Source organism: Triplophysa rosa, linkage group LG15 (genome assembly GCF_024868665.1).
Source record: "Triplophysa rosa linkage group LG15, Trosa_1v2, whole genome shotgun sequence".
Classification (NCBI taxonomy): domain Eukaryota; kingdom Metazoa; phylum Chordata; class Actinopteri; order Cypriniformes; family Nemacheilidae; genus Triplophysa; species Triplophysa rosa.
Window position 1 is genome coordinate 22,263,909 of NC_079904.1, and position 26,409 is coordinate 22,290,317.

A 26,409-nucleotide genomic window follows, 5' to 3' on the forward strand; every position below is an offset into this window, starting at 1 on the left:
CTGCTCAAAGAATAACAATGACAATGCTAATGCTAATAGGAAAACGTGATTTTAGGTTCATTCATGTGAGGGTTTTTTGCATTGTGTTCTTATCTGCACGTTTTCTTTCATATTCTCATTACTGTTACATAAAATCATAATATGACATCATTTGTTGTACAAGGTTAAGGTATGGTAGTATTTCTTTGATTTAAGCTCAAATAAAAACGAAACAAATCTCCTTTGCCTCTTAAAGCAAACAATTGGGAATATTTTTGCAAATTTGACCCTCAAATTACAGCTAAGCAAGACACACTTATAAGCATTCTGTGTAAGGCTTGAATAATAAAAATGTGCTTTTGTTTTATGAAATGTCATATCAGTGTATTACAGAAAATACGCTTCTAATTTTATCGACTTCAATTAAATATATACATTTTGAATTCCTAAACATTGATCTTTGTATGTTGATTTCCGAACAAATAAAAAGTGAAATAAAAAGAAGTGGACACTTACTGACTGCATTGTGCGGATCACCTCCACTGTCTTCAGAGACAACAACACAGTCTGAAACAAACACACATGCACATTAATAACAAAACTGAGAACACAAACACTCTTTTAGTCCCTTTTTACGTAACTAATAATAATGTGCAAATACACAATACTTGAATGATGATATAATAACTTATACTTTCCTGTTTGTCAAACGGGTTGCATTGCCTGTGGTGACAATTCAACTGAAGTGTGTATTGAGTGGTCGTTTATTTACTTTCTTCACTCTTATTAGTATTTATTTATGATTAACTCACCTGTAGCCAGCATATAAAATCCTGAAAGTATCTTCCTCTGAAAACAACTCTGGTAGACATCACAGACCTTGCAGAAGATGGTTTGGTTTGTTAGTGAAGCGCCTTTGAACACTGGCGTTGACTTCGGTGTGTTCGAGCCCATAAGGCGCTGCATGACAGGCAGTATCGCGAGAGCGATTCGAAGTTTGTGCTTTCGAATCCCTCCCGCGATACTTTGATGTCATTGCTCGGTCAGTCAGCGCAGCCTCAGAAATGCTCCTCTAATGACGCCTACATTTGCATAATTGATTAAATCACTCCCCTCTCTTCGTTACATCTGACAATGTTCGTTGTTTTTAAGTGGTGTGCATTATATTTAAATGCCTGTCGTTATATGCAAGTGTTATCTAGTGGTTTGTTCAAAAGAAGAACTTTGTATAGTTGATTGTGTGGCGTTGCCTGAGAAAAATCATGTCATCCGCTGCAGTTACCGGCCACTGCATGGCGATATTGCACTATTTATAAAGACAACAATCGAATTACAAAATTATACTGTTTTCAGATAAATCTGATTCGGAATTATGGCAATAAAGAAGAAAGAGTAATGCTGCATTCCAGGCACCTTAGATTCGTGATATTTCCCACCTCAAACCGGTAATAACGTTTGGATTTAGTAACATTTAATAACATTAAAACATTAATGTTGCTAATGACTAGTAACATTAAAATATAAAAAGTATTTATTATCATTAAAACAGCGCGTTTACAGAAAGGATTTCCTAAATCCGACACGTGGAACGCAGGTTCAGTTAAAACACCTTGGTGGAAATTGCCCGGATGTTAGCACTTTTTGATCATCAATGATTGGTTTAAAATATGTTTTTGTATTTTACTTGTATCTGTGTACTGTGTATTTCACTTTCACCGATAGGGGAAAACGAGTTTTAGCCCTTTGAAATACATTAAAATTAGCATTGATAACACGTAATGCTTTAAAAGCACTGGAACTGCAGATAATGTTGTTATTGTAACTACGTAATATATCTTATTCTTGTGAAATTGTATAATACAAATAAAATACAATAAAAAAGATCATGATTAAAACGATTTAAAAGACTACAAGGTAAGATCAACGCAATTGGCTATTTCAAAAGGGGGCTGCGAGGCCATCTTTAATCTAACTTCCTGTTTCAGTGGAAATTACATCAACACAAGGAGGCGGAGCCATTACATTTTCTTCCCAATGAATGAGCACAAACAAATACAGGATTTGTGTGAACTTTATTATGACCAAAATCTTGATTAAAGGTATTAAACAAAATAGAAGAGTATCAAAATCAAGTAATCCTATCTTAACTACTTTATGTTCTAGTTGTACACTAGATGGGTTTGAGTGGTTAACCGTTGGCATCTGATACTGTTGAAATGTTTTATTTAACCATGAATAAATCTCATTACACAACAAAATAATTTATAAGTTCTAAGACATACAGTAGCTCCATTTTGTGAGTTAGTAAAGCAAGAAAGACTTTACTCAGCATGGAAAATATATAACTATAACACTTGGGTTTTACAATATTTTGTAGTACTGAACTGAGACGTTCAGTTTCTGAATTGGATTTGATCCAATCAGGATGCAGAATTGTAATGTAAATGTGACTGTAAGGCATAATTAAGAGTGAAAATAGTACAAAACAATAGAACTTCTAGACATGTAGCATTATTTAAATACATTTAAACAAATTCAGTATGAATAACCCATAAACAAAGTTATCATACACACCACATATGATATGTAAGAAATGTAATCAATGTTTAAAAAACATGAATTTTATAATTTTCCTGTTTTTATATTTCTTTTGTCCTCATTTCCATACTGTTATCTACTGTTTGTGCAACCATGTATTTTCCGTAAGGCTGCTTTACAACAACTTAAAATCGTAAAAAGCGCTCTAGAAATACATTTGAGTTGAATTGAAATGCCACCTATAGAAATATTTTTTTCTGAACCACAATGGAAGAACTTTCACAGAATTTCTCATTTACTCAGCGTATTTATTAATAATTAATAGAGTAAGTTAATGTCAACATTTATTTTTATAAATTTATCTGAAAACATGATGTGGTGCACATAAAAAAAATGTAAATCCGATTTATCTGAATTGTTTTGACAGTTTTGATCTAAGATGTACTGTCTAATTAGGGGCATGTTCAAGCTCAAACCGGTGCGCAACGTTTTGCTACGGTTTCCGGTACTATAGTAGACTGTAACAGTTGCTCGTTTTGTGTTGATGAAATTGAAACAAACATCTCTTTTTTGACTAAGTTTGCTCATGCTTTTTGGGAGGATTTGCATTAATGGTTATTTCCTAAATTTGACAATCTTCCTGATTTAACAAAGAAACATGTTTTGTTTGGTTTGTTTTTGAGGGATAAAACACATGATTTAGCAGTTAACACAATTCTTATTCTTGGAATATTCTTTTTACATAAATGTACATTTCTGAAGACAATTCCCAATTTTTACATATTTCACAAGGATTTATGTCTGTATTTCTTGTCACTCAAGTTTACGAAGGAGATAAATGCCATTTGTTTGTGTAACTTAGTGGAGAATTTGGAACTTGCGGAGAACCCCTAGTGTGTTATTTTTTATTTTATTTAATAATTTTTTATCTTGTATTGGTTTTATTCTGTTAATAATTGCAGTTTTTACAAAGGTATATGATAATTATTATTTTGTTTTGTAATGCTTGTCTGTTGTCTATTTCGACATTTGCTCTTTTGTGCCAGGCCACTTTCGTTTGTAAAATTTCGAATGTTCAGTTAATTAAAAAAACAAAACATGCCTGGCCTGAAGTTAACTTCCGGTCTGTGTTTGGTTATAATGTAACAATTTATTTTAGATTTAATTTATATGATTAGATTTGTATTGATATTATATTACAAATTAATTATATTAAATTAAATGAAAACTACTCTAGTTATTGATACTTTGCAGAGGTGTATCGGAAGTTACGTTTGGGACACATAATGTTTGTTTTTAAAATATTAATGTTGTTGCGCTGAAACTATAAATATCAAGTAATAAATAGGCATTATAGCTCAAAATGAATAATGTCATTTCTTACGGTGTTTACTTATTAAATCACCAAACTTGTCTCTGACTAATTCTTCTGTTATGTGGGTCCTGAATTTGTTAAAGCAGTTCGGTTAATTTCTCTTCCTGTTATTCCAAAACATCCTGTAGGGTGTGGCCAACTCAACTCAACTCAACTCAACTCAACTCAACTCAATTCAATTCGAATTCCGCTGCATGAATTGATAAAGAGCCGATTCCTAAATACTTACTCTTGCACAAGCCTGAGACATTCATTTCAAACATCAGAAAAACTTTGCTTTATAACTAAGCCCACATGCACACCTATTTTAGAAAGAACACTCTTTAAAAAAAAAACTTTAAGCTCTAGTCTTTATCTCCCATACTGTAAGCATTATGTAAATAAAAACTATTTAGCATGCATGTAAATAAACTAGAACCTTTGCAGAAATGAAATAACTTAATGTCACAGTCATTTAAAGAAGCAACTGAAAAATCCAAATAATGACCTGATTTAATTTTTCACAAAGAAACACAGAGAGAGAGAGAGTTCTCAGTAGTGTATTGAATGCTTTTGAAATCTTGAATAACAGTAACAGGCGTTAAACTGTGGATGTCTTTAATACTGGCCAAACTGAATTTTCTCAGATTTAAAATGATAATACTGCACATGGATGGCAGACAGCAGCACAGTCAGTGTGTGAGCAGCTTGAGTCGGGCGATCCAGCTGCTAAGCAGCGAGGGCTCTGATGGGGGTCTCTTGGTGGATTTAGATGCAGAGGGCTTCCGAGCAATGGCTTCTTGATAGGGTATGGTGCCGCTGGTGTGCAGGTCTGCGTCGATAAAACACTGGCTGCCGCGGATGTGATCTACCCCTCGGACGAGCTGGCGTTCACCTCGGGGCCGGTATGGCAGCGGGTAACAGGGTGACTCTTCTGAGATAGTGGGGATCTGTTCATTACTGAGATATCTGTGCAACATCTCATCACCTAAAGATGAACAAGACGGAGTTAGTCATGTGACACAAAATGCAAGTATGAAATCACCGATAATGAGTATTTTAGTTAAGCAAAGTCTCTGGTCATGTAATGATTACTCCCAGCCTCAGACAGCGTGCCAATGAACTGTTTAACAATGTCTGAAGCATGTTGCATGTAAAATGTTCATAAATCACAAGCTCCTATCTGACTGACGGCTTTCATAGCTCAAAACTAATTTTATGTGATGTTTTATAGTATAAAACAAAACGTTTGGGTGGGATATTACCTATTAGGAATGAGAAAAGAAAGAAAGAAGTTGATGTAGAGAGGATACAGCATATAGGAAAATATTTATTTAATTTTGACTTAAGATCTTTGTTAGATGAACTCTGTATATATACAAGAGCACTGTATATTTTGCTTTGTTTTCATATTTATGAAATCAAAGTGCAACAGCGTTTTAATGCCATGTTCGAAATATAAAAATTACGAGAACGTAGTCATAATATTTGAATAAATAAAGTAAAAATGACAGAATAAAGTTGCAGCAATATGAGATTTTGCTGGAAATTTGACTTTATTCTCATAATATTATAACCTTAATTTCACAATGCTGACTATTCTCATAATTTTGACTTAATTTTGATTATTATTATTATTCTCTTTGCTAGAAATTCAATACCAAATTTGTAATTTTCCACCATGCTCCCCGTCTGCCATATTGAATTTTATTCAAAACATATTTTTTCGAACTCGCCCTTCAAAGTTTGTCCGATTGGCACGAAATTTGGTACATGGCATATAGAGACACTCCTGACAAAAAGTAATTAACAGATTTTTGATTGATCAAATGGTTATCATATACAGGGTCAACAAATTCTTAGGCGAGCATGCCAAAGGGTCATGTGGCTGTTTCTTCGTGACACTTTTGTGTATTGACACAAATCTTTGTACGTGTCTGACCACTGGCACATCTTCTCTAGCTCATAATTTGGTGTCAGCGCCATCTAGTGGTCAAACGATATGAGCTATTTTATGTGTACTAAGTGCCTTTCCCCATGTTTTTCAAAATATTTTGCCTTTGTGCCATTGGGCTTGACCCCGTAATTGCTGCTTGCAGCTATATTTATGATTATTATATTAAATATTATTACATTATATTGTATTATAAAAATATGGTTATTACTAATATATATTTTTTATAACATGGCACAAAATGCCGTCGTATAAAGTGTTTGAATTGATTTTTCAAAGTCTATACACACCAGCTGTGACAATATTTAAACGAGATACGACTTTGTTTGCACATTGATAAAATATTGTGGAATCATTGGTTTTAAATTTGCCCCCCATAAACTTTTTACAAGTTCGTTAGATGATTTTTCGTGTTTAAATGATCAGTTCTTGATAAGAATAAGCGAAAAAGTTGACCGGACCTAATACCAATATACTGGACACAAGGATGATACTGGAAGAGATGTCTATGATAACATTTTAAAATGTATAAGTAACAAGTTTTTGTCTCTATTCTTTAACAACGAGCAGACATCAACTCTACAAGTATTCAGTCAAAATGCGTTCCACTTGTTTAATATTGTCTGTGATCTTTATCTTCAAATGAACTCTGGGTGTGCAGGACGTTCCCTTTGAGCTACTTACAAACAGCGTCAAAAATGCAAAGCGCCCCGTGTTATCTGACCTTTGTCCGCTCCTGCCCGTGTAATTGGCTTGTAAAATATTTGCGCCGGCAGCTGCAGATTAACACGCCTGAGCGGCAGTTTACACACAGGCAGGTGTTCGGCTTACCTTTCCTTCCAAGAGCCCAGGGTCTAGAGGGGGAGTCTGACACGCCCAGGCAAGTGTCTACCGGCATGGACACGGGACGTGGCTTCCCTAAAGCACGAGCAACAATGCAAGATTCAGTCTTATTGAACCCTAGCATGAATGTTTGAACAATACCATAATGCTTTCACAAACCATGCTGGTTAAGCCCTTTATTTGAAGGTTTACAGTGAATAGAAGGCAAATATTGAATTCAGTAACTTCACAATTATTTGGGTGGGACTCACCTCTGGAGGGGTTGCGCTGTCGCAGTCGCGCCTGTAGGACGACAGTCTCGGGTGGGTTCATATTGAATTTACTGTCCGCGATGTTTGATCGCCGTCTGTAAGCCAAGTCTAAAGACGAGTTTGGCGACTCGGGACGTTTTGGTCTCATCTTCACAACCGCATATTCACACGTCTCTTCATCCCTGCAGAGTAAGCAGAGATAAAGACGTACTGAGTTGTCTATCTGGATAATATTTGAAGGCAGTTTTGGACACATTCAATAGATTGTAAGAGTCATCAGAATTATACTGACCGTGGGCTATATGGAACGGAAGGTGGAGGAGGAATATGCAGATCTAAAATTGCAGATTTTTCCAGCCGCTTGACAGAAATTTGCTCAGGATTTCTAGACGGCTGGCCAACAGGTGCATGTGATGGACTCTAAAACAAACACAAACAAAAAAGGCATATTCATCTTTCGCTCGGTTTAATTCATATTCACGTACAATAACTATTAAGAAACTCAGTCACATGGTCTATATTAGTAAACCGCTGTTCTACTTTGCCAAATTACACCTTGCATGATCTTGCATGAGCTTTGCATAACTTTCACTCCATTTAAATGATTTTATAGACCTTTGATCTCAACACCAAATTACTACAATACCATTCTTTGTGTAGTGAAGTTTTTCATTTTCTTCTGCTTTGAAAGTAAGCTTTGGATCACAGAATTCACAAGGGCAAGAAAAGACTTGCACAAATGAGTATTGTGATGGTCAGTTTAATTCAATAATTGTGTTCTACTAACAGAACCAACAATTCCCAATAGGTTCCTGATCTTTGGTGGTCTTTTTCAAATTCACGAGTTCGCCTGCCCATTCAGTCCTAATTCAGAACTTCAGAACCCGAGGCTCGGCTCGAGCTTAACACCCCTTGTAATAGACCAACAAAGAGGAAGAATAAGAGCAGAGAAGGTGGAGATGGGGAGGAGGGGGGATGCCAGAAGAACTGACGCTGGAGTGGCACGGAGACAGCCGCTTGTATACGGTCTCAATAATGATTGACAGGACTGAATGTTTAGACTCTAATACACTTCTCAACCACCACAAATTATGAATTACACATTAAAGTTTAGTTTGTCAATAGGATAGTAATGTATGGGTAATTCTCCGAAAAACTTGGTTTCAAGATGTGCAACATGAATTTTTTAAAATCGCTTACATCAACGAATTTCCTTTCGATTCATTTAAAACAAGGTATGACATGTTTAAAAGCATTCAATTTCAAAACTTTGACAGTTAAACGGTTTAATTTTGAACATTTTTTACATAAACATTACCGTAACCATTTAAAACTGTCAATCCCATAGCATGCCTTGATAAAAAAGCATAGACATGATGGCTAAGCAAGTTTTTATTAATCATAGATAATTAGACATTAATGAATAATATTTTAATAGAAAATTATACATGTAACATTTTATAAATGCGGAAAACTACCTGTATCGGTAATGAGAATGAAAAAAAGTCATGTGTACAGCGTGACAAGAGAATATTAAGCTTTTATCTGGACATATATTTAGTAATCCGTTCAATTAAAAGGTAGTGGCAGATGTGTTTCTTCAAATAAAATAAAACTTAATGTAAATATCTTTGTGTATAAAAAACAGTCCTTTAGAAATGATACGGATGATGAGAATATTAGTCATGGACACTTCTTCTTTCCACTATTTAGTCATTTTTACTATACATAAATATTCTGTCAATTATTTTTTTGTCATTTGAGAACATCTAGTAGAACATCCAATTGTTTTTTTCAGAATACTGTAAAACTGTATGAATAGTTTGTGTTATTGAACGAGTTTAGTAGAAAGCATCTTAACGGCAGTATGAACTAACCCGCACTGGGCCGTATTACTCGGGGCATTACCTGGGTGGCGGGGGGTCTCCAGCGCATGTTCTTCAGCGGTGCGGGAGTGAAGCCGCAGGTACCAGAAGGTCTTTTCTTCAGCATTAGTGTCACATTCTGAGGATCTTCCCTGAGCTTTGTCACCAGATTCTTCAACTGCCAGCCCACCTGAGATTGAATAAATCAACCATCCAAAATCAAAACAAAAAAATAAGAAATTCTACGTGGGAAAGTAAAGCTTGTCGTAATAATTTAAAAAAAGTTGTTTTGTCATTTTGACAATATTTTTAATAACACTTAAGCAGATAGTCCCTCGAACCGTCATTATTTTACTGGAAAAGCATTTTATGTATATGAATGTAATTGATAAAAAATGCATAAATGTATGTACAGATGGTTTCAGCGGCAACAACATAAACAAACGTTATGTGGCCCAAACTTAACATCCGGTAGACCTCTGCAAAGAATCAATAACTGTTGAGTAGTTTAATTTAATTTATTAAAATGAATATACAATACAATTTTCATATAAATTAATATTAATATAAATTTAACATAAATAATGGCTGTCAATAATTAATCGCGATTAAGCACATCCAAAATAAAAGTTTGTGTTTACATAATATATGTCTGTATACTGTGCATATTAATTTTGTATTTATAAACATACACGTATAGATTTAGGAAATATTTACATGTATTTATTTATATTTACCAATAATTATATATAAACGTTTATTAACTTGTATATATTATATTTTTCTTAAATAAATGCATGTACGTGTATGTGTTTATATATACAAAATTAATATGTCCAGTACACTGACATATATTATGTAAACACACACTTTTATTCTGGATGCGATTAATCGCGATTAATCGTTTGACAGCCGTACCAAACACAGACCGGAAGTTAAATTTGGGTCTGGCGCGTGTCCCCGATGAAACCGTCTATAGATCACAGTGGCATTTGCTGCACTGCAGAATAAAAAACAGTTTATAAAAACGTCACTTTATTTTGGGGTAAAATGAGACCTAAGGAAAATGCTGTAAAGTGCAGCACAATAACAACCAATCAGAAAAAAGCATTGTCTGTGTGAAACACTGGAGATTTCATCACTGCCAGGGTGCAAATCCATCAACAAAATGTCCTGTTGCTCCTAGCAGTTCTGACTTGATTGATCTTTTATTGCCTTTCGTTTTATCATATCACGTTTATTCAGAACAATGTGGGCACTGAGGAGCGTAATATCTGCTGAGTCATGTGACTGCTGTGAGTATCAATGTGGGAAAGCTGATCCCAGCTGAGCATTTGGAGTCTGAATAGCATTATGCAGGACAAACACAAATGGGTCATCATCACCAGCCCAGTGCTTTCTCTTTAAATACCACTGATCCAAAACACTGATAAAGATGATCAAAACAATACAGTCACCAAAGAGCCATTTAGCACACATTGAACGTCTCTCTCTCTCTCTCAGATCAAGTTTACTCAGTCTGCACCATTTTCCAACACAAAAGCTCGCCATCGTTCCTCTTTCCTTCTTTCAGGGTTGCATGTTTACCCATAATCCTTCACACTCTGTGGCAGGTGGATGGACTCACCACTGTTTGTCTGTTGACTTGTATCACCTCATCGCCAGCATGAATCCGCTGAGTTCTGTCCGCCTGGGACTGTGTGCGTAACAAACAGACGTCATGAATCAGTTAAAGCAATTCCCGTCTCCTTTATTACGCTTCTTGGCGATGCATTAGTCAAAGGCGCTAGAGTGGCTTGTGACGTTAAGCACGGGAACATTAAGCTTGGAACACTCATGTCTTGATAGAAGAACAAAACAAAAAAATCACAGCGATAAGTTTGACTCACGTGCTCAGTCGTTCCGGTGATGACGTGTAGGCCGTCGTAAGTAGATTTAATATACATTCCCTGCAGAAATAAACCATATGAAATCATTACGCAATGAGTGAAATACTGTAATAATGCCAGCGGTTACTTTCTCGGTACTCACCAGTCCTTCGCCCGGTTGGATGTTGGCGATGTGGACTTCTTCCAAGCAGGTCATGGTACTCTTTAAGGGGTCGGAGGTCATCCTCATGGTCGCATCACAAACGCCAGTCAAAACCCGTGACTTGAACGAACAGAAAGAAAAGTGTTGTCACCAAACCCGTATCTGCGGTATTAATGATTCACTTAATCATGAGAACTTCAAAGTCTGTGTCCAATTCTTTTTCTGTGTCTCAATGTTCTGCTGTTTTTGTGAACCTTTTCAATACCCAGTCATTTGTATGCTTAATAAATGTTTAACCACTTAAGAAATAAACATCACTTTGACAAATCTGTCAGACGATATACACTTCCATACAGGTGGGCTAGAAAAACCTGTTTATGGTTAAATACAGATGGCTGCCAAGTTGTGATCACATGACCCCTCTTTATTATCAAAGGCTTTCAGATTGAGAATAAATAAACCACGGGTGACAGGCTGCTTCTACAATGGCGATTTTTTTGATGTCACATCACTGCATTCATTGGAACAGGGAACTCATAGCTGGGGATTATTTACACAATAGGAGACCATTCTAGCATGTTTCAGAAAGATCGGCATTCTGACGTGAGGTCAGAGCGGCACGGGAGGATCTCTCGACTTTCGCAGAGACGTGCTGGCTTGTGAAAAACTTTGTTTAACATAAATATGTGTAAGATTTATTAGTTCATGCAATTGTGCTTTTTAAAAATTCATTTCGTTTCTTCAAGCCAACCATGGCCTGGGGGTAGGTAAAATGTGTATTCATTATATAAATGCATAAATCTGCCGAATAATATCAAATAAATAAAATGCATTTTGTGCTGTCTAGCAGTGTTATAATAGTTTACCAAACTTAAAACTTGGAAAACATTTCTGTTTATTCAATTAAAATTATACTTTGGCCTAAACGTTATTGGAAAAACTTCCACAAAACGAAAACTTGAAATGTTCAGAAATAAACTTAAATAAGGCACTAAAATTATAATAATAAACTAAACTACAACTAAAATAAACAAATTAATCTTATATAGTGACATAAAAAAGAATAAAATTGCAAAAGCATATAACAAAATAGTTAACATAAAATAACTCAAATGAACTAGTGCTGTCAATCGATTAAAGAAAATAATCTGATTAATCACACATTTTGTCTGTGATTAATCGCAATTAATCGCACATAACATTAATGTTTTTAAATACACTTTTACATTCTAATAATTTCACATTTAATCTCCAAATTAATGAACAGATTTCTCTAACAGCATTATTTTATGAATGAAAGCCAACATTTTTATATTAGTACTGCAACGTTTTAAATATTAATTATAGCCATTTAACAGTATAATTGAGAGCTATCATGTCTAACAGGTAGGAAATATACAGAAATTAAATGTTTTCAAACACTTTACAGTCTTTATTGCTAAATTCTAAAGTAAATACAGAAGAATTCTCATTAAAGCTACAAAACACATTGAATTCCTCTTTTCTTTTGTTCTTTGATTAACAGTAATGACAGAAGTCACAGCGGCAGGTTTAAGAACGCGGCCCCAGGATGACAAAACAAACGGATGTTGCGTTAAATATTTTGAATGTGTTAATCTGAAAAAAATTAATCACATGCTTTAATGCATTAATGTTGACAGCCCTAAGATTAATGTAAAAAAAGCTAATTTAAAATAATACTAAAACTATAGTAAAACTAAAAACAAAACTATAATAACTCTGCTGTCTAGAAATGTTCAAAACTAGTTTGGTTGTACCGACATAGTTTGGTTGTACCGTCAATTACCACATACAACAATTTAACAACACCTTGTTAGTTTGTAAAATGAAAAACAAAATCGGTATGGACTATATGTATGTATGCATATGGGGTCTCTTAGAAAAGGTACAAGTAGGTTTACTTTACTCAAACATGTATTCATTTTGTACAACAGTCTTTTCTAAAGTTGATCTTTAAAGGGGTGTGACGACTCTAGGTGGCCAATTTTATCACACCAACTATATTTAGATAAATGTTATAATGTTTCAATGTCAACAGGTCAAGTTTAGAGAAGTTTAATCTCACTTATTTTTTTATTTTTGTTTTGTCCAAAAGTGTTAAAATACCACAAATGGCATTGAAAAAACAAGATGAAAATGTATTTCCAGCATCTTTGAGTAGTCACACTTTGCAGAAAAGTTATCTTGGCATTTTATCAAGGAGCCTGGATTTCCCATCTATTCTGGTCTCTTATTGGCTGCCTTTTCTTCATTGTCCAATCAAAATAATCCACTTCAAAAACATTAATATTAGTTCACCCTCAGATATAAGAGCGTAATGTTTTCAAGATTATAGAAATATTTCATTGGAGTTTTTGACTGGTAGTGTACTTGAAGCATTTCTTTAATGGACACCGTTATCTACCACGGGATGCTCCCATGATTCCTGAGGAAAACACCTTAAAGTCCCGTGAACCGGAAGTAGTGATAATTTTTACTTTCGTATTTTTACGCATTGCCGAGTGAAATGGAATTTCTAATTAGATTAAATAGTGGGCGTGGCTATCGTCTTTTTATTTGATTGGATGTATAAAAAATATAAATGGAACTGGCAGCAGACAGTTGAAGGGGAGGAGTTAACGGATGCTCCGCCCAAGCCATACGTCATTTAGGATGGATAGTCATTACAGGAAGGAAGTGCATTTTCAGATTTTAACTAAAGATAATGAGGGCACACAAATTTTTAAAAGAGAATGACCCACATTGATAAACTATTTACAATAAACGCTGCAACATTTCATGAAAAAATAGGCATCGTCATTTTTTATTTCACTGGGACTTTAACACAATACCAACCAAACAATAGAAGTCAATCCACGCTTACAAATAACTCAAACACATCACAGATAACGGCTGAGAAAAGTTTTCCTGTGTGTAAAAAGGCTAAAAACAATACTTTCTACTCACCACTTCTAATATCTTCTCCTCCATTTCAAACACGGTGCAGTCCTGCAATTATAAAGGGAGGATTCACATTGAGATGCCACAATGCGTTGAGTTCCCACAGGAAAATATGCAATGGTAAACGTGAATAAAGATAGCAGAAGTATGTCAGAAATGTAATATGAGGGTTTCGAACAGAATGTGCTGACAATTACAGAACACTCTTTAAATGATATGATTTGGGAAAAGGTTTGATGGGAAAATTGGTGCAGAGGTTCAGAGCTGCGGCTCTTCAGAGCTGACTGAGACTATAAAGAGCACAAGAGCAAAGTCATCCATCACACTTAAGAGTCGCCATGTCTGGAGAGCGAGCTCACGATCAGTGGAACCACATGTTTCTGTCTTCCTCACGAGACATGTGACTTTAGTTTATCAACATGCACAGTTCAAGAGTCAATATACATTTTTTTTTTAAAGAAACTGATGCTTACAATGTGTACAACAACAGAGGAATAGTCTGATAGTGTGTGTGAATCAGATAAAAACTTTCTCTATAAAGATAGTTTTGCTTATTTATGTCTGTCAGAAAAGATATTTACAATACATGTTTGCAGAAATGGACACGGTAACACACCTTCTGCACAGTAGTGGTCAGTTCCAGACAGAGTTGAATGATTTTATTTTTGGTTGAGGCGAAATCGCTGATGCCTGTGAGGGGAGTCCTACAACACAACCAAAGAGACAAGAGTGTGACTCATCCAAACATTCATGAGGTGTTTCAACGTTCAGTTCTGGAATGTGTTTCAAGCCCAAACATGAACTGTACTGTAGTTGCGCGTTTGTGTGTCAACTATCTGTCTTTATGACATCGCTGGGAAAGATTTAAGATGTTTTGACTGAACACCAAGTCAAAACAATAGTTATCGAGACAGCTGCCAGTAAAAATGAGATTTGAAGTGATTTTATAGTACGTCAATGATTAACAGGCATTCCAAGGCACATCATAACAAATTTATGTGCCAAAAACGTTCTACTGGTGGATTTGGTCCAAAGTTTTTTTTTCATGAGGAGAACGTTCTCAACTTAATTTGTTCAGTTTGCTACCAACGTATTAAAACTAGAGATGCACCGATATATCGGCCAATAATCGGTATCGGCCGATAAAAGCAATTTTTTACACTATCGTTAATTTAAAAACAGTTGGTGATCAGGGCCGATATATCCTGTCGATCAAAAGAGGACAGGATAATGCATGAATAACATTCTGAAAGTTAAGTATATATTAATTTAATCTTCAGAATTGGCATCGGCAGATATCACTCTGAATAATCTGCTATCGGTATTGATGCATCTTAAATAAAACTTTTTTTTTTTTTAAAGTAAAAAATAACTTAGCAGATGAAACCAGTTTATCCAAACACTATGAGCTCCAGGAACATAATAAAAATGTTTAGTTACTGTTAATTAAAAAACGTTTTTTACACAGCCTTAACATAGTTGTCAAAACGTTCCCTGTCAGGCGTGTGAAATCTGTCTTTAAGAGAGAACCAGTGTGTGTCTGTGTGTAAATCTCACGTACCTGTCAAGCCAGGCCAGCATACCCTTGGCAGCCCCTATCAGCTCCACTACAGCGGTGAGGAACACATTGGGTGGTTTGCTTGGGCTTCCTCCATCATACGAAGGGTTTTTCCTGCGCTCTGATGCACAGTTGTGCAAGTTTTTGGAGGCCGCCCGCATCTGCCCAACCAGACTCTTCAGGTTATCAGTCTCTACGCCACAGTTCTACAAAAACAAACAACAAATCTATTATAAACCAAACAACATGTTGTCCACCACAATGCTAGGCAGTGTCACAGGTTGCCAGGATGTTGCTATATGGTTGCTAGGGTGTTTTGGTAAAAAGAGCCCACCCAAGTCCAGTGATATTCTAGTTTGTAAATGTGCCTGATGTCCCTCTGACAATGTAGATGTAAAGAATTTTTCACCAATCCCCAACCCTAGATATGAGCAATACCACAAATAAATCACTAATACACACTAACCCATGCTTATCAAAGCATTATCTTTCACTAGAAAGCAAGTTGGTGATATGAAACGTGGATTATCTGGTACTTCTCATGCCATGTGACGATGACTAAAGCATTCAGGTCATTCCCACAAACTGTCCTGCTAAAAGTCCCATCACATTCCATCCCGGCGGTCAGAGTCGACGCATAACACGGTCTTTGCTCGACTTCAAAGAAATTCCTGAGCGCTGTTTCTCAGTAAAACCCAACCTGACACTGACTGACAGGCTGTTTTTCCACATACTACAAGTCTGCCAAAAAGTGTAGAGACTTTGGCCTGGTCAGAAACAATAGCATAGATACAGGTGGATGCGAGAGATATTAACCTCCAATCAGGTCAACGAGGAAATATATGCTTATCTGGAATGTTTCTAAAATTCTAAAAGTTTAAAATTTTGCCATAAATTGTAGAAAACTGTTAGAAATGAGCTAAAAATTAACTGCATTTTGGTGGTACAAATGCATTAATGATGTCACAATATGTTAAATATAACTACAGAAATACTGAGAAACAGTCACCCTTTCATCCCAGATGTATAGGATGTATTCAAATCCTAATTGTACATTTAAAGTGGAGTTGGGGATGGAGGTGGGTTTGCTCGTGTGCAACGCGGTAAGATGCTGATAGCTGAATGAATTTAAAACGGAAGCTGTGATAGAGTCATATTTCTATAGGTATATGTGAATCAGCTCTCACGTGACCTGCCAGAATTAACGCTATATGCTTGATTTTTGCCATGAGTGTAAACTATGCATTTTCTATGGAAGGAGCGAACTATACCTTTAAATAAATGTACACGTTTCTATGGAACACTTATTACACGTATGTAGGAATAATGCGATAATAATCCGAGGAATAACATAAACTGTTGGGCAAGAACAAAAATGTTATACAGTAAATGGAACTCGGTCCTAAAAGGATGTGCATGTCTATATAGTTATACATGACAGAATTCACTAGTTTTTTCAAGTCATTGAAAAGTCATTGCACATTGAGTCTGAAATTTGCGTCCGAAATTTCCGCACGTTAAAAAATAAATACGACCACACGTTGTGTCAATCACATTTACACACTGCCTCTGATATTTTCGTCCGTCATAAAAAAATTCGGACTGGGTTCGATTTTCTACGTTTTTCGCATCCGTAGCAAGCATTTTGAGAGGCCTTTTGACAATTCAGAGACTCCGTACAAACCAGCGCCAAATACGAATAAACGCATACGAAAATTTCGGACTGTATGTGCAAAGATCTTTAGATTTCTATAAAGCAGAGCTTCTGTAGGTGTGCCATGAGTCAGACAGATGTGTAGCACGACTCAGCCCGGAGGCAGTGCGTCTCTACCATCTGCAGCCACCAAAACAAGAAATAAAGACAGCAAAATACCTTAGAGATGAATGAAATGAGAACAGATTATGAGACAGAAATTTCACATTTGTTGTGTATCTTGTTGTTTATGGAAAAAAAGTGAAAAGTCTTTATTTTACTATTTTAACTAGCTTTATTATTTGCACTGGAACTGAGGCCGGGAGTCGGACACTTTCGCATGTTCTCTACCTCTGTTAGTCGAGACAGACACACAGTTGAGGATGAGACCGGATCGAACGGCTGGACGGAAACTACTGAAACAATGGCATGACATATTTCCTGCCGCGGTTTACTGTGTGTTTGTCTGTATGAGTTTATGTTGGGTGGGGGGGCTCTCTGACAGGTGGGTGGGTCACATCTGTTTCCTGCTCTCTGGGAGATATCTTGCTGAACATTCTACCCAGGAGTGCTACAGCAGACTTTTCTTTAGATCTACAATGCAATGCCTATTAAAAATCGCAGCTTTTTCAACGTCAGGTTCTCAGATCACTCCTGTCCAAAACAGATGACGCTTAGAGGCGTTTACACGAGACGAGAAACTTTTTATGCGTTTTGGGGGACTGAAAACGCAAACTTTTGAAAACTGGTCTCAAAGTGCACGTTTTTGAAAACGACAGCGTCTCTGTGTAAACTCTGAGGTGGCGTTTTCGGAAAAAAAACGTCTTACGCATGCGTATTACACGTTTAGTCTGTAGGCATGCGCGAGTATTCGCAAAACAATAATGGCGGCGTCCATGCTTAATGTTTGTGCTACGTGACATACTTAATATCATTTCTCCAGCGGAGACATTGTATTTATATATACACCTACTATAATAAAGACGCCGATGCCGACAAAGTGTATTAAAACCGCTTTTAGCTTAAAACAGGGTATGCGTAATTGCGTAGGGTTTCTTTACAGCGCAACATCGCCATCCACTGGCCTGGCATGCAAAATACAGCGTTTTTATTCGTTTTCCAGGATCCATTCAGATGCAGATCGTTTTGATAACGCTGTCGTGTGTATGTAACACTTTTCAAAAACGCCAAGGAAAAACGGTTTTTCATAGTGTAAACGTACTCTTACAGAAATGTCAGGAAAATGACATATGACCTCACCACAAAACATATTCTTCCAAACAAACACAACCGCTTATTTATGCACTCATATGGAGGCATTTGTAAGACCATTTCACCCAAAAATTAAAACTTCCATTTCGAGTAAAAACATGATGTCAGAGTTTTTTTGGGGGGGGGGTGAGCCTGTCAACACATTTAATGATGAACGAAAAACTTCTTTGATACAGAGCAGAGAAAAAAGGTTTTTCGAGCAGCTTTTGGTGCAGTCTCTTATTATAACTCCCTGTATAAGTCTCCCGTCCTGACAGAACGCAGTCTGAATGGACACAGTGGACACTGTTTGTTCCAACTGACCCTCCCTATTCATATTCAACACAATGTTGAGACAAGTACGGGTTCAACTATAACGATCAGCACTGCCTACAACACACGAAAGCGCACTCTCTCTCTCTCGTGATGCACCCTGCATGCGTTTTCTATAGGATGCATGTTATATAACCCAACAATGCATTTTTAAGTTGCACTTTGCGGCCGGCGATACTGTCCAGGACAGCAGGAGAGAAAGTCAGAGGAAATCTTGGGAAGGAAGCGAGAGAGAACAGCTGATCGGAATGCCTGGGAAATCTCTGATTTCCTGTTCGGGGTGTCTCCACCTATAACACAACTGGCACTGCGGAGAAACTTCTCCTCTTATGTTGGATAAGTCAAGTCAACTTTATTGTTATAGCTCTTTTTACATTTGAATTTTATCAAAGCAGCTTTTTTGTATTAAAAACACAAAAAAACATGTTAAAATGTTGAAAGGAATAACACGTTAAATACACAAAGAATAAGTAAAGTGGTATTTTAATGTAATGATTTAATGGTCAAGAAGTACGTACTTCATTTCATTCAAAGTGATTTCGGACACAGGGTAGGTCAGAGCTAAATACACTGTATACTTTCCGATGGAAAGAAATATGATTGGACAATATTTGATTGGTGAAAGAGGCATGTTATTGGACATGAGTGGGTCGGTGGGTAGATGACTGAATAATGTACTGACCAATGCACAGAGGAGATCCACTGCTTCCAGAATGAGCTCCTGATGGCCGACACGCGTCACCGCCAGCTCTTCTAGTTCCTGATGCGAGATCTTCAGAAGCTGCTCTCCGTCGATCTTCTCTCTCTCAAAATTCAAAATGTACTGCTGGAGACAGTCATCCAGCCCTGACAGACGGACAGAAAGTGTGAGAAAGACTCGTTCAGGAGACAGTCGGCTCATGTGTGTTTTAACACCATTCAAACGTCATGCAAACATTAAGACCCCGAGTCAATATAAGACATTTGCACTTGCCTGTCTAGTCCGGCTCCTGGGTATTTCTCATGTATATATTGTAAAACTAATAGAAGATATGTCCTGATATAAGAACGGATAAATGTCATATAAAAATGTCATAAAAGACTAATCAAAAAGCTGGTTTTGTCATTTGTTATCTAACATTGGACCTTTAGTGTGATTTAACACTGAATCCAAATTTGGGCATGAAAACGCAAACTTTTGAAAATGGGGTTCAAAGTGCAAGTTTTTAAAACATGGGTCATTCTCACAAACCACTGAAACATCATGGCAGTAAAGATTTGAATTATAAAACATACAATTCTGTAGCACAAAAAATGATCATAATAAACATAATTGTGTTCTCTACCTTGCACAAAACATAATTTTAACATGGGAATCAATTATTTATATATTTTATTGCTTTTTCTGCTGAAATTCTCATTACCGTAACACAGAGTAAAATTAAAACATTCTGAAAAAAACAATTGGATGTTCTACTAGATGTTCTCAAATAAAACAAAAAAACGTCTGACTGAATATTCCTGTATAATAAAAAGAAAGAAATAGTGGAAGAAAGTAGTGTCCGTGACTGAGGCCTTTTTGTAAAAAAAATTCAAAATTGTGTTAAACTGTCAGTAAACGTTTTAAAATTAACGCCTTTAAAAATGCCATACCTTTTTTAAGTGAATATAAAGGAAATTTGTTTAAACAAGTGTTTTTAAGAAAATCATGTTTGACATCTTTAGACCAAGATTTAGGTCTCACATAAAAATGCGAGTTGTAAAACAGTGATGTCATGTGCATACATTTGTGTGTTCAGAAATCAGCTGTCCTCTGTAGAAAAATGCAAAGGCAAATAGTCTTCAAAAAGTGGTCTGGCATGTATGAGAGTGGTTTCAGTTGTTTTCACAGATTCGTGTGAATGAGAATTGTTTTGACAACATTGTCGTTTGTATGTAAAAGTTACACAAAATGCAAAGAAACAACTTTTCAGTTTTAGTACATTGTTGTTTTCTTATGTACCCTAAGATCAGAGCAGACCTGCAGCCCAGTTTCGGTGGGCGACCACCTGTTAAAGTGAGTAGACAACTGCTGCGTCATTACTTTCACAAACACACACAAACAGCACAAACGCCACTTTAGGAACAAAATGTTGAAATAGAAATACTCTCACCACGTAATGACATCAACATCCATCATTCTTCGTTGGTGCCAGTATGACAGACAAATGATAAAATTACCTGTATTTCTTTCTTTTTTGGCCAAACATCCTGTGATGTTAACATTTCTAGGTAAAAAAAAAAAAACTTGTGTTCTTACATTATTTCAGTTAATACAGTGATGCAAAAAATGCATTCACATTTTTTTAAAGACTAATTAGCATGTTACAGCAAAGTAAATCAACACAAATTAAGAATTTAAAAATATAGCTGCAAGCAGCAATTACGGGTCAAGACTTTCAACGGCCCAATCGATTGGACACTCGGAAATCTTTGAATAACTTTTTGTCAGCACTGTCTGCTACGTACCTAATTTGGTGCAAATCATACAACCGGTCTAGGAGGAGTCTGAAAATGTAGGGGAAATTTTCATGACGGAAAATAATGTCATATAATGCATTCGAATTGTCATTGTTCAGACTGCCCTCTATGTTTGTGCCAAATTTCACAACTTTTTCATGTACGGTTCTATGGGCTGCCATAGACTTCCATAGCAGGAGAAGAAAGAAAAAAGGAAAAGTAGAGTAATAAGAAAACTACTACATACAATAGGGGTGTCTGCCCCTTTGGGGCTTGATCCCTAATAAATGAATGATCCTCAAAAAAGGAAGTCTCCTTTTTAACGCTTCATTTGATATTACGGTGATATAGGCTTTAATAGACATTTTATCCAAGAGTTTCTTCCAAACATGACTCCAAGGATGCATTTGTGCAAGCCATGTCTGGAAAAGAGACGGTTAAACCCCTGTAAATTGTAGTTTAGGGCAGAGGAGGTAAACTCAAAACCCTTCTGTCCGCTGTGTGAGTGACTGCTGTATAAAAAGAGGCTCTTTGTGGGGGGTAGAAGCCACTTTTAAAAATCAAAGAGAAAGCGAGAAACTGAGGCAAAAAGGGTTCAAAGGGCAAAGTTACAGACCTCTGAATGCCCTCTACCCTCAGCACCCCCACAGAGAGACAACAGCTGCATTCTCCAACAGGGGTACACAGAGAAAATGAAAGTGTCTGAGAAAAGCTGAAAAGAAATAAAGAAATTTGCAAACTAGCAATGCTTTGGTTTTTCGAGTTATTTTAGTAATACACATCAATGCGGCAGCCAAAGGTAACAGGAAGCAAGCATGTGACGTTTAATGGTTGATATGCACATTTGTCGATGTCTGTAAATGATGAAGACAAAAAACACATAAAAGCCAAAGGGGGTCTGGAGGAAAAAGTAAGACAACCCCTCGAGACGCCACTGGCAAACACATGCAGTCTGTCGTGCAGTGGGAAACAGACACCGCAAGGCCTCCGAATCTATATCCACATCCTATCCACTGTCCCCACCCACATCCAAATAACCAACAATCGTGTAAGAGTCGCATTAGAGAGCCTCCTCAGTTACAAATGAGAGAACAGAGCGTCTTTCTCTCCATGTACTCCCAATAGTCTCTCATCGACAGATCTGGCCAGTGCTGAGAAAGTCAGTATGTGTACAAAAGCCAGTAGCAGTTTTCGTTTCTCAAACCCTGCTGAGCCTTTGGAGACTTGAAGAATGTTTATTGTTCTCTGGGTGCGTCTGAAACTCTTCCAGGAGTTTAAAATAGTGTGGCGCTTTTAGCTCTCTTCCACTCCATATCTAGCCCTCCGTATAATAGGCCATTCCCTTTCTGACCTTTAGTAGAAGTCTAAGAAGGGAAATATGCAAACAAAATATTTTCCTGTAAAACAGAGCATGCATCATAGTCATGACTTTGGTCTGATGATGTCACGGGCTGTCTGCACTTCTGCCTGCTGAACTAGATTGGAATGTCAATCCTAATATTCAATAACCAGCTATGTGGGAACCATATCAAAGGTCAGGTTTAGTTAGTACTTCATTGTGGGAGCACATATCCTACTTTAATCACCTAGTTAACAAACGCTTCCCTGTTCGCCGTTCAAGCTGTTGTGTACAGTATTTGCATTAGCACCACAACAAGGAAACAATGCAGTAAGATCCTGTAGCACATCTCCATTTAGGCCAGAAACAAACTATGCGGGTACTATGCTGATGTGATTTCTTCTTAAGACTTGTTGTACATACTTAAACATAATTTCTTGTGGCACCAAAACTTGCAAAAAATCTTTAAACATTTTTTAGATGACAGTCCCACCCCAAACTGTCACTATTGGTTGAACCCTTGTTCCTGTGCCAGGCTGGTCGAGATACTCAAACAAACAGAGCAATGTTTTCATAGCATTACAGTATTAAAACTTTCTTTCACACGTTTTGACTTTAATGCATGATTTTGCATTACTGTGGTGCTAACAAACCTCAGTTCTCACTTAAGGGGGTGACAGAGTTGCCTTCAAATATCAGTGTGCTAGCTATAAACGTGTTTTTGACAGTTTACTTGAACTACTTTGCTCAGAAAGACTGTCCTAAAACAGGGCCCATATTCACTAAAAACTCTTAGTGCTAAGTGTTGCTCCTAGTGACAAAATTCTAAGAAAAATCCTAAAATTAAAGAAAAGATCCTAGTAAAGAAAAAAGTAATTCATAAAGCATCTTAAGCCTTAAAAGAGGTCCTAAGGTCCAAAATTGTTAGGAGTATGGAGGAGGACTTTTAAGAGATTTAAGAGTTTCGTTAGCAGCAGAAAAAATGAACAAAACGCGAAGAGGGAGAAGAAATGCACACAATGCATGACAGTGAGTTAATACGACACAACACATTAGATCATGTTTGTGACTGATCTTATTAGATCATGCATTGATTATCTCTGACACAGCGCAGAAATGCCATATCGACAGAAATATGAGTAATCGCTATATTAGCTACATTAACATTGTTATTAATGCATCAGAAAAAATGCAGCTATGCAGCAGAGATGATTTGGGTCTGTTACAGCCTTCTATAAGCAAAGTGATCACTTTGCTTAAGAATTACAGCACTTACAGAACCTTATTGTGTTGCTGTTTATTTCTGATCAAATACGTTAAGTATGACATTAACAGCATGATAAGTAAAAAATAAAGAATATACATACATATATAGTGTGTGTGAGACTACGGCAAAACAGGAAAAATGACACCTGTAATTTCAAACTGACAGCTTATAATAGACCCTATACTTAAGTGCTCTTTTTTCCTTCCTGGGCAACCAACCAATCACAGTCTTCAAAAGACTGTGTCATACATAGCAATGGAGTCAGTCCCGCCTCCTCACTAAGATAAAAGCTTTGCTCTCAGATTGGTCCTGAATCTCTCTTAAGGTCAGTTTATGGTTCTGCGTAGGACCTACGCCGTAACATACGGCGTAGCCTACGTACGTAGACGACGCCGTCGTGAACATTTATGGTTCTGCATTGAGAGTATGCGTCATACTGCAATTACACCGCCGAAACGCTAGTTGGCTCTTTGTGTTTTCATGGGTTTGCTCTTCTTCGCCGATGTTTTGTGTGTGTGTATGCTAGTGTTTGCAAACGACAATGGAAGCCAAACCGACGTTAGAGGAAATCTCTCTCCAAGAATTCGCCGCCATCTGACAGTCTTTATAGTCCGCAGAAGAGGAGTCATACAGATGCGCGTATTTCCGAACCTCTTCAATCAGACGCTCAGTAACTTGGTCGATGTCGATGCTCACCATGTTGTTCTTTTGTGGACTCTGAACTTGCCGGAAGAAGACACCAGAGAAGAAGATGCCGGAAATGCGTAGAAGGAAGTACGATGCTGCCAAACCGACCAATCACAGCGCTTGCGGTCCGCGTAGGGTCCGCGTTGAGTTGACGCGTTGTTACATTTTTGGAGAGGTGCGCGTCAGGCTACGGCGTAGGGTACGCACAGGGTACGCGGCTCTGCGTAGGCTACGCCGTAGGTTACGGCGTAGGTCCTACGCAGAACCATAAACTGACCTTTAAAGTCCCCGTGACCCAGAAGTTGCGATCGTTTTTACTTCCGAGTGAAAAGGAATTTCAAAGGAGAAAATTTGTGCATTTTCTGAATTTACCTGAAGATTACGAGGGTACATGAATTTTTAAAAAGAAAATGACCCACATTGATAAGCTATTTACTATAAACGCTGCAATATTTCATGAAAAAATAAGGAAATAAGTTCCTTTTTTAATTTCACTGGGACTTTAAAGTTTTTATACATCCAATCAAATCGCAGAGAAAGACAAATGCCACGCCCACTATTTTTCTTCATAAGAAATTCCATTTCACTCGGAAACACGTCAAAATACGGAAGTAAAAACGATCGCAACTTCCGGTTCACGGGGACTTTAAGCTAAAGCTCCTACATAGAAGTTTTTAAGCTAAATTAGGAGCTCTCTGAGAGGATTCTTAGAAGCTTTAAGAATACGGGCCCTGGCCTCCAGAGAAAGGCAATATACGCTAATATCTGCGATAATACACTATTGCGTTGTGCAATGCGTTTTATTGCAACAACGTATTAAATACAGCTTTATTTATCTAGAACGATCCGCTATCATTTACTTGCGTAGAGCATGTTCTGGGTCTTAAACTTAAAATAAAACCATCACATTTAAATTAGCATTTTTTAGCTATACATTTTATTACTAGAAAACAAAAGTAAATTCTGCCCTTTGGAAAGAAGTTGCATAAAGCTTTTTGCTATCAACAGACACTATTTTGCTTGGTTAGCTTTGTCTTTTAGCAGTGTTTAGCTAGGCTCCGCTAGAGTCGCTTCATCGCTGCGGACGTGTGCTTGGCTGTCTTAGCTGTGAATAAGTGAAGTTTGCCACACATTCCACGGCCTGGGGGTCAGTAGACGTGAATGTTTGCCCCGCCCCTCCTCTCTCACTAGAAACAAGTGTGCTCAAGGAAAGCGAGGATGATAAAAGAAGCATTTGGTGCTTTTAGTGTCCCTCTCAATGGTGATGTGACATCAGTCGTCTACTTGCAGAAGATGAGCCAGAACAAAGAGAGGATTGGGGGACGACAAAGAGAGAGAGAGAAACCAATCGTCTCCATCCTGACTACCCAGAACCAACATTTGTCAATAAAGCGTCCACACAAATGGATGTGACACTGTTCTTAAGTTCCTGATGCTCTGCTTGTGTTTTCTGGGTGAATTCCAGCAGTGATATAACAGCGTTGTGTTTGAGAGAGTAGGAGTTTATTGACTCTGATGAATTAGTTCACTTTACTGACTGGTACTTCAGGTCCTTTCCTACCTCAGGAACTAACGTTCGTTTTAGGACTTGTCAGGGAAGTTCTCTGTTTAAAGATAAGAAACTATAGGACAGGTACTTCGTAGCAGTGGCGGAACTTTGAAGGGTGCTGCAGCCTGGTATTGGTCAAATATGACAAATGATGACGTTTGTCGCATTTGACCAACCAACCAATGAAAAAGAAGAGGCTGTCATGTCAACTCAAAACTGAACCTACTAGCCACACTCAGAGCGTTGTGCTAACATTACATCAATAGTGAGGTACGTGCTTTTCTTCCCAAGATCCAAAGTTTAGTGACAAAAAGCAAAAAATATATCTTTTTAAGTAACCTAATAACAAAAGAATCATAAATTTTGGTCCAAAACCACCCCACCCAAAACATACCAGGTAACTTTAACCACGTGTAAACAAGCTCATTTTTGTTCTTTATAGGTGCCATATCATGGGAAAAGTGCTGTCACACATGAG

General features: G+C 37.1%; 1 protein-coding gene across 1 annotated transcript in view; it reads right to left on the reverse strand.

Moving 5' to 3' along the window:
* The window catches only part of LOC130565470 (connector enhancer of kinase suppressor of ras 3-like), a 38,547-nt gene that overhangs the window by 8,227 nt on the left and 3,911 nt on the right, over positions 1-26,409 (reverse strand). Inside the window, exons 2-15 of the mRNA XM_057352201.1 lie at positions 19,294-19,457; positions 15,338-15,540; positions 14,393-14,480; positions 13,783-13,824; positions 10,816-10,935; positions 10,674-10,733; positions 10,412-10,480; positions 8,828-8,974; positions 7,212-7,339; positions 6,920-7,101; positions 6,657-6,743; positions 4,569-4,859; positions 792-880; positions 496-546 (exon numbers count right to left, since the gene is read on the reverse strand). Coding sequence (XP_057208184.1) covers positions 496-546; positions 792-880; positions 4,569-4,859; positions 6,657-6,743; positions 6,920-7,101; positions 7,212-7,339; positions 8,828-8,974; positions 10,412-10,480; positions 10,674-10,733; positions 10,816-10,935; positions 13,783-13,824; positions 14,393-14,480; positions 15,338-15,540; positions 19,294-19,457 — 1,721 coding nt within the window. The remainder of the gene's footprint in view (positions 1-495; positions 547-791; positions 881-4,568; positions 4,860-6,656; positions 6,744-6,919; positions 7,102-7,211; positions 7,340-8,827; positions 8,975-10,411; positions 10,481-10,673; positions 10,734-10,815; positions 10,936-13,782; positions 13,825-14,392; positions 14,481-15,337; positions 15,541-19,293; positions 19,458-26,409) is intronic.